The 13,953-nt window shown below is 36.3% G+C and overlaps 1 protein-coding gene across 1 annotated transcript; it reads left to right on the top strand.

The window, feature by feature from the left end:
- The first annotated feature begins 401 nt into the window (after window positions 1-401).
- LOC135152154 (uncharacterized) lies at window positions 402-2,931 on the top strand. Its single transcript, XM_064091985.1, has 5 exons — window positions 402-768; window positions 862-980; window positions 1,075-1,988; window positions 2,316-2,370; window positions 2,662-2,931. The coding sequence occupies exons 1-5, from the start codon at window positions 402-404 to the stop codon at window positions 2,929-2,931; spliced, it is 1,725 nt and encodes a 574-aa protein (XP_063948055.1).
- Window positions 2,932-13,953: the final 11,022 nt, after the last annotated feature.

The raw sequence follows: 13,953 nt of genomic DNA, 5'->3' as shown, positions 1-13,953 counted from the left end.
AAGATTAAGGAAGATTGTGCAGATCAGAACAGCAGAAGATAGCTATTGATTGAATTATCTTAGGAAGCAGATCAGTATAGAATCAATCAGTAGATATATGTAACAATGTAACTGTGTATATAAAAACAGCTTAGGGTTTGCTCTAGACGAGTTAAGCAATTGAGTATATTCTTCCTGTAACCTAGCAGCTCTTAGTGATAAGTTATAAATCACTAAGAGATTATTTGTAAGCTAATGTGTTTGAGTGAATAAGAGTTTAGTTAATTTATTCTCTTATTTGTGTGTTCTGTTATTGATTGTGTTCACTATATAAAATTATATAGTGTTTTTATTTGGTCTAACAAGTGGTATCAGAGCCAGCTCTGTTGAAATACCTACAGTGAGATCTTTATCACACAATCATGTCTGAAAAATCTCAGAACTCAAACAGTAGATATGAGTCAATTAGGGTTCCGATCCTTAAGGCATCTGAGTATCCTGTCTGGAAGGTGAAGATGGTCATGTTTCTGGAAGCCACGGATCCAGAATACTTGGATATGATTTATGATGGTCCACACATGCCAACCAAGCTCTCTGTTGCAGTTGGAGATGAACCTCAGAAGATGATTCCCAAAGAAAAGAAGGATTATACTCCTGAAGATATCTCATCAATTAGCAAGGATGCAAAAGTGAAGCACTTACTGCATAGTGCTCTTGATAATGTTATGTCCAACAGGGTGATTGGATGCAAAATTGCAAAAGAAATATGGGATGCTTTGGAAATCAGATGTCAAGGAACCAAAGCCATCAAGAAGAACAGAAGGACCATACTTACTCAACCGTATGAACACTTTGATTCAAGGACTGGTGAATCATTGACAGATCTGTATGACAGATTTGTTAAGTTGCTGAATGACTTATCCTTGGTGGATAAAGAGTGTGATTTGGAAGACTCAAATCTCAAATTCCTACTAGCTCTTCCTGAAAAATGGGATTTAAAGGTAACAACCATAAGAGACAATCATGATCTTGGAGAGATGTCTCTTGATGATATCTTTGGAAGACTGAAAAACCTATGAACTTGAAATGGACCAGAGAAACAAAAGATATGGAGGGAAACCCAAGCATGTAGCTCTAAAAGTTCAAGAAGAAACTGCTGTGAAAAACAAAGGAAAAGCTCATGTCACAAAACCTGACACTGAGTCATCAAACTCTGATGATAACTCAAACTCTGATATTCCCTCAGACTCTGAGGACAATGACACTGAGATGATGCATCTGGCAGCTTTGATGGTCAAAAGCTTCAAGAAGATAGCTTACAAGAACTTCAACAAGGGAAAGAAGTTTACAAGGAAGGACGGAAACTCTGACAGAAAAGGTTTCAAGAAGAATGAGGGTAAGGAAGAAAAATCTGGAAAATCTGTTAAGTCTAAGTTTACCTGCTTCAACTGTGGTGAAAAGGGTCACTTTGAAACTAAGTGGAAGAAAGCCAAGAATGAAAAAGGACAAGCTTTCATCACCAAGAAAGGAAACTGGGCAGATTCATCAGACACAGAAGAAGAAGTCAACTATGCCTTAATGGCAAACACTGATAACAGCTCTGAGACTGTTGAAACAAAGTTACCTCACTCCACTCTTGCCTTTAATACTGAAGATATAACTGAGTTAAGATTATTTCTTAAAAGCTTGCATATCAGTTTTAGAGATCAGACTTTAGAAAATGAAAGATTAAAATTTGAAGTCTTAGATGTAAAGAAAAGGAATGATTATCTTGACAAAGAATTAGTCCAGATGTTAGAAGTTCAGAAAGAAAGAGATGATGTTGTTTTTGTCAAAAATGAATTATTAAAGAAACATGCATCTTTTGAGTCAGAACTTGCTAAGGAGAGAGATATAATAAAAACATGGACAAATTCAGGAAAAACTGCTCAGAATATCTTAGGTAGTGGAAATTGGAAGAAAGGATTAGGTTATACTGATAAATATGAAGCTGAGCCAACCAAACCAGAGTTTGTTAAAATTTAAAAACCTAAGGTTATACCAGTTAAATTTGTTGCTGAATCTACTAGGATAAAAGAGGAAATTCTAGAGTCAGAGATACACAACAAATCAAAATCTGATAAACCCAAACAAGTAAACATAGGTTTAATGACTCAGAAATAGCTTAAAAACAAGCTCAAGGAGGTTAAGCAAGAAAACAAGGTTAAGGAACCTAGGAAAAATAGAAATGGAAAAGTAGGTATAAACAAAAGCAATAACTATATGCCTATTCCTAATGCTCCTAGGAAAACTTGTCATAAATGTGGAAATCCTAACCATCTTGCTTCATTTTGCAGGAAGAATAAGGACATAAATACTATGTCTCCCAAATCAGAAGTTAAGACTAGAAATGTTAGGTTTAGATCAGAGAATCCTTGTTTTCATTGTGATAGTTTATGGCATTCCATTAACACTTGTAAGGAATACCATAGCTTATATTATGACTATTATGAATTGAAACGTTCCTTGAATAAAAAGATTGATTCCCCAAGTTCAAATTCTGATAAAAAGTCTTTTAGCATAAACTCTGATTTAAACTCTGATAAATCTTCCGCTGCTAGTGTTAACAAACTTTACAAAAACAAAGGATCCAAGCAAGTCTGGGTCCTTAAAACTAACCATTAGTGGTCTTTGTGATTGCAGGACAACATGAAAAATATTCTAAATCTGGACAGTGGATGCTCAAGACATATGACTGGAAATAAGGCCCTGCTATCAGAATTTATGGAGAAGGCTAGCCCAAATGTTTCTTATGGAGATGGCAACATAGGGAAAACTTTGGGATATGGGAATATCAATTTTGGAAATATCATCATTGAATCTGTAGTCAAATCTATGACAAAAGATTTCATGTCAATTTCTTTGAAGAACACTGTGAAGTTGTTAGAAAAAGCAATGGAAAAGTTGTTCTAAAGGGATATAGACATGGAAATATCTATGAAGCGAAGCTCTCTTTAAACTCTGATAACTCTGCAGTTTGCCTTCTGGGTAGAGCCAGTGTTGAAGACAGCTGGAATTGGCACAAGAAACTCTCTCACCTGAACTTCAACAACATAAATGAGTTAGTGAAGAACGATCTTGTAAAAGGGCTGCCAAAATCAGTATTTACACCAGATGGTCTCTGTGATTCCTGTCAAAAAGCAAAACAGAGAAAATCTTCATTCAAAAGTAAAACTGAGTCCTCAATTCTTGAGCCTTATCATCTGCTACATGTTGATCTGTTTGGACCAGTAAATGTCATGTCCATTGCAAAGAAAAGATATACTCTGGTTATTGTTGATGAATATACCAAATATACATGGGTTTATTTTCAACACAGCATAGATGAGACATCCTCTCTTCTGGTTGAGCATGTCAAGCAACTGGACAAAATCTCTAAAGATTCGGTTAAGATCATCAGAAGTGATAATGGCCCTGAGTTCAAGAATTCAAAAATGGAAGAGTTTGGCAAATTAAATGGAATCAAGCAAGAATTCTCTGCACCTGGAACACCTCAGCAAAATGGTGTAGTGAAGAGAAAGAACAGAACTCTAATAGTGGAAGCTGCAAGAACCATGCTGAAAGAAGCAAAATTGCCAACTTACTTCTGGGCTGAAGCTGTGCAGACTACTTGCTTCACACCGAATGCATCTCTGATAAACAGACATGGAAAAACACCATTTGAAACAGTAAATTGCAGAAAGCCAAATCTGAAGTACTTTCATGTATTTGGATGTAAATGTTTTGTTCTCAAAAGTCATCCTGAACATTTGACCAAATTTGGCTTGAAAGCTGATGAAGGTATTTTTGTTGGCTATCCTCTGTCAACTAAAGCCTTCAGAGTTTATAATATGAGAACAAGAGTGGTCATGGAATCCATCCATGTATCTTTTCATGATAAGAAGATAACTGGATTGGAAGACTTTACTGAACATGATCAGCTGAGATTTGAAGATGAAGAAGCATACTCTGATTCGATAAACTCTGATTCTGAAATTATATCAGAGTCTGTTATTCCAAATCATCAACCTCAAGCACATGTTGAGGGGGAGCACTTTAACAATGAAAATATGGATCAAAATGATGAGGAATTATCAGAAAACACACACTCTGATGCAGATTCATCAAACTCTTATAGATCCTTATCAGAGAATAATGAGAACACACCTTCAGTGGGAACATCAGCAAATCAGAATGCTTATGGAGATGGCATGAATCATGGGGGAGAAGCATCAGAGAATCAGAATGATCATGGAAATAGCATGGATTATGGGGGAGAATCCAGCTCCAGAAGTCAACTGCCACATGCAAGAAAATGGACAAAGTCTCATACACCAGATCTGATAATTGGAGATCCGGATGCAGGAGTGCAAACTAAAACAGCAACAACGAATGAATGCCTTTTTCATTCATTTCTATCTCAGACAGAACCCAAGAAAGTGGAGGAAGCTCTTCAAGATGCTGATTGGCTGACAGAAATGCAAGAAGAGCTAAATGAATTTGAGAGAAACAAAGTCTGGACCTTGGTACCAAGACCTAAGAACAGATCTATTTTTGGTACCAAGTGGGCCTTCAGAAACAAAACTGACAGTGAGGGCATAATCACCAGAAACAAAGCAAAATTGGTTGCCAAGGGTTACTCTCAACAAGAAGGAATTGACTATGATGAGACCTTTGTTCCAGTTGCAAGGCTAGAAGCAATCATAATCTTTCTGGCTTATGCAGCTCACAAGATATTCAAAGTTTTCCAGATGGATGTAAAGAATGCATTTCTCAATGGAGAACTGGAGGAAGAAGTATATGTTGAACAGCCTCTAGGGTTTGTTGATTCAAAATTTCCAGATTATGTCTACAGACTTGACAAAGCACTCTATGGACTAAAGCAAGCTCCAAGAGCATGGTATGAAACTCTGGCTCAATTTCTTTTGGAAAGTGGATTCACCAGAGGTACTATTGACAAAACTCTGTTTTATCTCAACTATGGTAAAGACCTACTATTAGTTCAAATTTATGTGGATGATATCATTTTTGGATCTACTAATTCTAAACTCTGTGAAAGATTTTCTAAGCTTATGCAGTCCAGATATCAGATGAGCATGATGGGAGAAATGAGTTATTTTCTGGGACTTCAAGTCAAACAGACTGACGAGGGAAATTTCATAAATCAGTCTAAATATACCAGAAACTTATTAAAAAGGTTTGGCATGTAGGATAGTTCAGCTGCCACTACTCCCATGGCCACAACCACTAAGTTAGATAAAGACACTGGAGCATCAGTGGATATTACTAACTACAGAGGTATGATAGGCTCACTTTTATATCTGACAGCAAGTAGACCTGATATCATGTTTGCTACCAGTCTCTGTGCAAGATTCCAAGCTGATCCAAGAGAACCTCATTTAGTTGCAGTCAAAAGAATTTCCAAATATCTCAAGGGTACAGTTGAGATGGGACTCTGGTATCCTAGAGAATCAGACTTTACACTAATTGGTTACTCAGATGCGGACTTTGCAGGATGCAAAATAGACAGGAAAAGCACAAGTGGAAGCTGCCAATTTCTTGGGGGCAAATTAGTTTCTTGGTTTAGTAAGAAACAAAAATATATCTCCACCTCAACTGCAGAAGCAGAATACATTGCCGCAGGAAGCTGTTGTGCTCAGATTTTATGGATGAAAAATCAGCTACTGGATTATGGGTTAAATTTATCTCAGATTCCTATTTATTGTGATAACCAAAGTGCTATTGCTATGATAGGTAATCCTGTACAACATTCAATGACCAAGCACATCAGCATCAGATATCATTTCATCAGAGAACATGTAATGGAAGGGACAGTGGAACTGCAATTTGTCCCTACAGATCAGCAGTTGGCAGATATATTTACCAAACCTCTGGCTGAAGCAACATTCACAAGGCTTGTAAATGAACTAGGGATGATCTCTGGTCCTCTCTAACCTCTGCTTAGTTTTTTAGAAGCATATCAGTACTAATTATCTGATATAAGCATGTTTTCTAACTGCTTATGTTATACTCTGATTTAAACTCTGATAATTAAACTCTGATATGACAAACTCTGATTTTCATGATTTTCTCTGTTGAGTGACATTCCTGTGAAGAAATTGTTACAAATTCTTGGGTTAAGTCTTAAATTACTCCATAGTCTGATATTTATACAGTTACATATGTAGAAATCTTCTTAACACCTTCACGATATTAATCTGACACTTAGACTGCCTTACTTCTTATATTTTAGATATGCAATCAGTTGTAGAATTTCTTTTATTCCCTTTATGAGCACAGAGTCATTAAATCTTAAGTTTGGATTCTAATAAACTATGCATTCTCTATTCAGAAAACGAAAAGACAACAAAGAAAATAGAAAAAGAAAAAGAAATAAACTCAAATATCTTAGATATTATGTGTTAGGGAAGATCCAAGTGCATGGCTGGTATTAATCAAAATGCATTAGAAAAGCAATATTTTTCTTAGTGACCTTTCACAATCTCTGATTACTGGAGAAATATTCTGAGAACAGGATATTTGATCTAATGATGGTTATAACTCACTTGCCCTGAGAAGTTTCCAATCTAAAGATCATCTTTGTTTCAATAAAGAGAAGCATAAGTTAAACTCTGATCCTTGCTATAGTAGGCTCTGCTGCACATGGAGTGTTTAAATGATTTTCTGATAATCTGGTTCCTTCTAAAAATCTTGAGAATTCTGTCAATTTTGTAGCAAACTTAGATTCATGAATTCACACACGTTACACTCCACTTATGTGACTAACAAATATTTAGTCTTCGAGTGATTTTTGATAAAATTCGAACCATTTTTTTAAACTCTGAGGATATCCATTCGTCTTATTTTACGACGAATAATCTGTCATTTCTCTTCAGATGATTATTCATGTACATCTTTTGAGTCTGTTATTAAAATCTGATATTTGCTTAAATTCTGATTCTGGTCAATCTCTGATTGACTTCGGAATTTACTTGTTACATGACTATTTATCTTGGTAAATACTCAGATTAATTTTTAAACGGTACAAAAACTCTTTGTACCCACTCCCTGTGTTTTCCATTCCTGTCACAGTCCAGGACAAATTGAAGTTGGCTCTCCCAACCAAATACAATTCCTTATTCTGTGATGAAAATCAACCTCAACCATCCACATCTAAGCCACGAGATTTATCAACCTCTGGTCCTTCCCAACAAGGGCCGGTTGTAAAATCTGACATGTCATCTCCCAAGAGGACTCTGAGATCCTCTAAGACCTTACCTCAAACATCTCCATCCTCACCTCCCAAAATAAAAAGAAGACTTCTTCAACCTCTCTCTAACTCTGATGATGAAGATGCACCACCTCCTCCATCACCTCCACCGGTTAAAAAGCTCAGAAAGAAGGTCAAGCCTACCTCAGTCACAGATCTTACTATAGATCCTCCTGGTGAAACAATAATCAGACCCCTTGACATGATTCAATTTTCTGATCCTCCTCATCACACAGAAGATCGTGTGATGATTGAGCGCTTATCTGCAGTTCCTCTTCATGTTCCCTCGACTACAGCTGACATTCTCATGTCAGAAGATAATCTTTATCTACAAGGTACATCAAGTGCTATTCTCCAAAGCACCTCAACCACTGAATCAAGAATCTCTGATTCAATATGAAGATTCTCAGCCTCCAGCAGAGAAAACTCAACCAGTGAATCAGGAATCCCTAATTCAAGTTCCAGAAACAGTTGCAGCTCCTGTTCAGGAGATCTCTTATGCTGCAAATTCTGATGCAGCCACAGAAGCTCTGCCTTCTAAAACTCTGAGCATCTCAGCAGTTGATGATGATGAGAATGAGGAAGTAACCTCTGTTTAGCTTCCAATACAAGCTCCAAGTACTGATCAACCTCAACCTACAGCACAGCCCCCATTCTCTGAGCCCTCTAGATCTCTTGCCAGAGTCAAGGTTTGTAAAATTGGCTGCCAACAGGGTATGTACAGAGATGTCCCTCCATCTCTTGAAACAAGAGTTGCTGGTATTGAGGCCACTCAGCATTCCATGCTCAACACCCTCTCTAAACTTAGCTCTTCTATTGCACAGCTGGTTGCTCTTCTCTCTGCTGATGTCAAAAAGGGGGAGAAAGTACCAAAAGACAAATGCTCTAAAGATAAACATGTGTCAAAGAAGAAGCCAGATGATATAAGGATGGAAAGAGAGCTGGTGATGGAAACTCTGAAAAACAAGTTGCCTTGTAAATCAGAGATAAAAAGAAATCTACTCATGCTGAGGGAAGTAGGAGAAATAAGGATGGAAAATCTGAAGCAGTCAGAACATCAAAGAAAGTATCAAAAGAACTGACTGTAGCTGATCCTCTGATTTCTATGACTGGACAGCAAGGAGAAAATCTGATCTCTGCACCAGAAAGATTGATTGACGTCTACAGGCTACAAACTCTGATTTCTGGTTAAACTCTGATCTTCATTTCTGCACACTAAACAAGTCAGATACCTGTGACATTATCAAATATGTAACAATCTCCCCCAACTTGTGCATTAACAAAAATGAACAAGTTACTATATGCACTGATGATGTGAAAAATTATTAAGGACAAATGCATGATAGATTAAATCATAGAATTAATTATAACTTACAGAACCAGCAACTTTTATTACTCCATCAGCTTATATCGAAAGCTTTCTCTAACAAATAAAATGATCAGATCTTCTTCAATTTGTCTCAGAGTTTGTATCATCTGGACCTTTACAGAATTAAGTTCTTCAGTGTCTTCTCCAGTCTGGTATATAGCTGATCTCAAGTCACTTGCCTTGCTTCTTCTCATTGCTTCACCCAACTGAATTACTCTTGGCCTATATGCATCACTGTTGTACCCCAAGATTTTGGTTCCGGCTATTGTCTCCATTATAGAGCTGTTTTTCTTCATTTCAATCTCAGAGCCATCATCTTGAGATATCTTAGAAATGTACTCCTCATCAGACTTTACTCCATAAAATCTTCTCTTTTCAGTAACAGTCCTCTTAAATAGATCAGACCATCTTTGGGTTACCTCATTCTTTATCTCAAGCATATAATGAATATGCTCAAGCTCCCTTAGAGACCTAACAACAAATCAGCTTCTGATATTCTGTAGACTCTTCCATTGTTGAGAAAGATTGCCATCTTCTCTTTATCAATTGCACCATCATGAGTATCTATCAGAATTTGTATTGATTCCACTTTATCAAGATCCTTATGAGTGACAACTTCACCAACTTTGTCAGTCAGAGGATAAGGATCTCTGAAGGTGCTTGCTGAACTTGTTTCCAATTTCTCTTTTCTGTGTCCAAGTCCAGTAGTGTCATAAGCCTCTTTACCTCTGGTTCCTTGAATTCTTAGTCTGGTCAGCATAGGACTTTCTTTGTATAGACTAGTTCCATGACTTCCAAATAAGCTTTTCTTCTTCTTCTTCTGATCTTGTGGTCTATCAGAGCTTGATTTTAGCCATGATGCTTTTCTTCCAACATGCTCTGATTGATCAGACTTTACCTTTTCATCTTGAACCTTAACTTGAGCAATGTTAGAGGTTAACTTCAAATCAGATGATAATTGGGTTATTATTCCTATAGCATTTTTCTTTCTTGTCAGCCCAATTTCTTCGTCTTCTTATCATTCCCAGACACATCAGTTATAACTTTGATGTCTTTGCTCATTTGAATTAATCTCTCAGAAGGGACTTCTGATGTAATCTTGATGATTGAAGTCTTCTTCAAGACAGGGACACCATCAACAGCTTGCTTTCCCTTGTCCTTAGACTCAGTCTCAAACTTTGCTTGAGATCTAGTTCTGGGTCTATTGATGTCAGTATAATTAATCTCTCCAATTACAATCCCCTTTTCTTTTGGTCTGAATTGTCTCTGTGAGGGATTAGAAATTGGTTTCTCCTTGTCAGACTTTAATTTGCTGATCTTCATCTTCTCAGCAGCTAATCTTTCTTCTTCAAGTTTGATGGCTTCAATATCGACTCCTGGATTCTCCATTTCATGGATTCTTTTGGCAACAGCTTCATCAATAAGCTGAAGAGATGGAGATTTGTAAAATAGAGTGGTTTCTTTGCCTCTATACCTCAGAGTTTGACAGAATTTCTGAGATTCTGGATCTCCAGTTTCAATCAATCTTTGTGATGCAGAGATCAGATTTTCTCCTTGTTGTTCAGTCATAGAAATCTCAGAAAGGTTTCTCATCAGTTGAACTGACATCTGACATCTCAAGAACTTTCTTATCTCTCTTCCACTCATTCTTCACAAAGGTTTCTCTACCTTGAATGTTGAGTATGTTTGTAGAAACATCTCTTCCAGATTTCCATTTGGCAATTATCTCTTGTTCCTTATCAAGCTGTTTTCTTATAATCTCTTCTCTTTTCAAAACAGCCAAAAGATCATCATTGGCTGTTTGACACTCAATTTTCAGTTTCCCAAGCTCATTAAATTGAGCTTCTAGCACACTATTTCTATCACTGAGAAATGTGTTAGCATCCTTAATTCTACAGTTTTCCTTACTGAGAGATTTTAGAGACACGTGCAAATGATATAATTCTGTAGACATTTTATTTATAATGGCATTGCATTCATCTTTAGTTAAGTCAACTAGGTTAGTGGTGAATACCTGATTGCTATTTGCAGTGCTCTCTTCTTGATCTGTGGAGTTGGCCATTAGAGCAAGATTGACAAATTCTTCCTCTTCATCAGAATCATCTCCAGCTGCCCAATCATCCTTTGTAATGAATGCTCTTTATTTTTGCTTGAGAAGTTCATAATATTTCTTTTTGTAGTCCATGCTTTCATTGGACCTCTTCTCAACCTTAGCTTTTCTGCATTCATTTGCAAAGTGACCTACATTCCCACAGTTGGAGCACTTGAATTTGGATCTATCCACCATGCTTCTGTCAGACTTGGGATTGCCTTTGAATGATTTTACAGGATTAAAATTCTTTTTGAATTTTAATTTAGAAAATCTTCTTGACAGGATGGCCAAGTGCTCATCAATCCCATCACTATCTTCACCAGAATCAGCTTCATCTTTTGCCTTTCCTTGATTCTGAGCTCTCTTCTATGACCAGCTTCTCAGTTTCTTCAGCTTGAGATTTTCCTTTATCATTGACAGAGTCATCAAAAGATGCAACTTTAGCCACAGATGAATAGCCTTTCTTTTGACTCTTTTCTATCTCTTCAACTTGTTCCATTTCAAGCTCATAGGTTTTCAAGGTTCCATACAGCCTCTCAAGAGTGTAGTCCTTAAATTCTTGCCTATTTCTGAGAGAGACAGTCATAGGCTTCCATTCTTTAGGAAGAGCTTTTAAGAATTTTAAATTTGAATCCTTTACCTGGTACATTCTTCCAAAAAGTTTTAGTTCATTTAACAGTTTTTGAAATCTGTTAAATGTGTCACTTAAGCTTTCACCATCCTTGAAATGGAATGACTCATATTGTTGAATCAGTAACTGCATTTTGTTTTCTCTTACTTGCTCATTTCCTTCACAGATGGTCCTGATGGTGTCCCAAACTTCTTTGGCACTTGTGCACCTGATGACACTATTAATAATTTCTTGATCCAGACCATTGGACAGAAGGTTCATGGTCTTTTTTATCCTTGTGCACTTCTTCAGTGTCATCTTGAGAATATTCATGGATAGGCTTGGGAACCATTTTGCCTACCATGTCTTCACCGTCAGCTCCAATACTGGTATAGACCTTCATGGGAACATGAGGTCCTTTCTCTATGCAGTTTACATAACTTTCATCAATTGACAGCGGATGCAAATTCATTCTCACTTTCCAGTGAAAATAGTTGTCTTTGTCAAGAACAGGAATCTTCACTCCAGCATCCTTCTTTCCCATCTTTCTCTGGCAGTATTGATCTTTTTCCTTCTTTGTTGGGAACCTGGCTCTGATACCAATTGTTATTTTACACTAACTATAAGAAAGATTGTGGAACGGGGTGTTGAATACAATCTTTTAAAACTTAAAAGATTCAAGAACACAGAACACTTATAATAACAGAATGAAAAACACCAAGTATTAAAAATACGGGTGGATTAAATGATCCACCCGTGAGATTTTATATTGAAGAATCTGTGGATTGATTACAATTCTCACAGCTGCAGGTTCAACACTTGAACTGTTTCTAACTCTCAGATTTTTCTCTCAAGTTATTTGAACAAGTTACACTGATGCTACTAACTTGGTTACGTTAGGTCTTGAAACGATTGTAGAAGGGGGGGTTGAATACAATCGTCACTTAAAATAATCGCGGCAGAATAAATCTGATTGGAATGTAACTTGTTAATCAGATTAAGATTAATTAATATAACAATGTTTTAAGTCGTTATATAATTAATATGGTTCGTTTTAATGTCCACTAGTTCGTAGAATAAATTTGACAGAAAGTATTCTAACTCAGCGGAACAAAACAACCGAATGATCAAAGCACAGTAAACTGTGGATTTAACGAATAGCAAGTTTAGCACAACTTGAAAGCTTACAAGCACTTTGAACACTTACAAATGAATGAGAATGAACCATATTTATAGGCAAATCTCAAGAACTAGGCAAGACAATGGTGGCAAAGACAATCTAGTGGTTGCTAAGACAATTAAGCACTTTGTCTTGCTGAAAAACACAAGGCAAAACAATCATAAGCATTGTCTATAGCTTAGTAAGACAATCTAATGTGGTAAGACAATCCAGTAGACACGGTAAGACAATTAGGACACGGTAAGACAATCTGTAGGATTGTCTTACACTCCACACGGTAAGACAATCAGAAAGATTGTCTTGGAAGCTACACGGCAAGACAATGAGGGGCACGGTAAGACAATTACTGAGATTGTCTTATCGTGTGTTGGAAGAGTGAAATGGCACGGTAAGACAATCTGTTTGATTGTCTTACCTTGTTGTTTGTTAAGACAATCATTGAAATTGTCTTTCCTTTTGATCCATCAAGACAAACCCTTATTTCTTTAAATTAATTAACCAATTAATATCCACTTAATTATATTAAATGCATAAATTCATAAATTAAATTAATTCGAGATAGAATTAATTTAATAAATAAATTACACATCATATATTATTATTTTGAGAAGTGGATTAAATAATTAGATAATCAATTATCCCTTTTCTTCTTCTTCGGAGTCTTTAGTCTTCTGTAAACAATTAAGATCTTCGACTTGAATGAATGGCCACTTTCTTTTGACGTAGAATAATTAATCTGATGAGCTGATACACAAATGTACTGTCTGGTTCATCTGTAACTAGCTCAATTAAATATTCCTTGTCATTTAAACAATTAAGCTGTGACTTGTTCGTCGATTCTTCGTCTTCTGAGTTGTTCTTCATTTGTAGACACAATAATGGAATCTTCTGAATAAATAAAGTATTGAAACTTTATACCGTCTGATCTTCTGGACGTGCTAAAAAAGGTTATTTGTACACTGAGGCTTGATCATATTAATGAACTTCTTCCAGTGGTTTGCAGCAGCATCCTGAAATTCTTCTGACATAAAATCTTCAATAAATCATTTGACGTTCTTCGTACGGATTCCGGATAACAGTACTTGCTATTTACTTTCTTTTTTATCAGAGTTGAGTTGATTCCTCTTAAATACAAATAGGCTTAACATATGCCTTTCAATCTCCCCCTATTTGTTTGTTAACATAACATGCAAATTATCGAGAGGATAACTCAACTAACTGATAAGACAAAGGATTAAACATTGAAAGTTAAATAGCAAAAGTTTCTGGTATTCATTAAACATTCACCAGATTCAAACATTAATAGTAGATTACAAAAGGGCTGTTCATTTAGAACATATATTACAATACCCTATATAATCTAATGATCAACTTCTCCTTCTTCAGTATCAGAACTGTGAAGAACAGGAGTTGAAGGTTCATTTCTGGTTGGCTG

This window comes from Daucus carota, chromosome 4 (genome assembly GCF_001625215.2).
Source record: "Daucus carota subsp. sativus chromosome 4, DH1 v3.0, whole genome shotgun sequence".
In the NCBI taxonomy this organism is placed as follows: domain Eukaryota; kingdom Viridiplantae; phylum Streptophyta; class Magnoliopsida; order Apiales; family Apiaceae; genus Daucus; species Daucus carota.
This window is presented reverse-complemented; position numbering and strand designations above follow the sequence as displayed.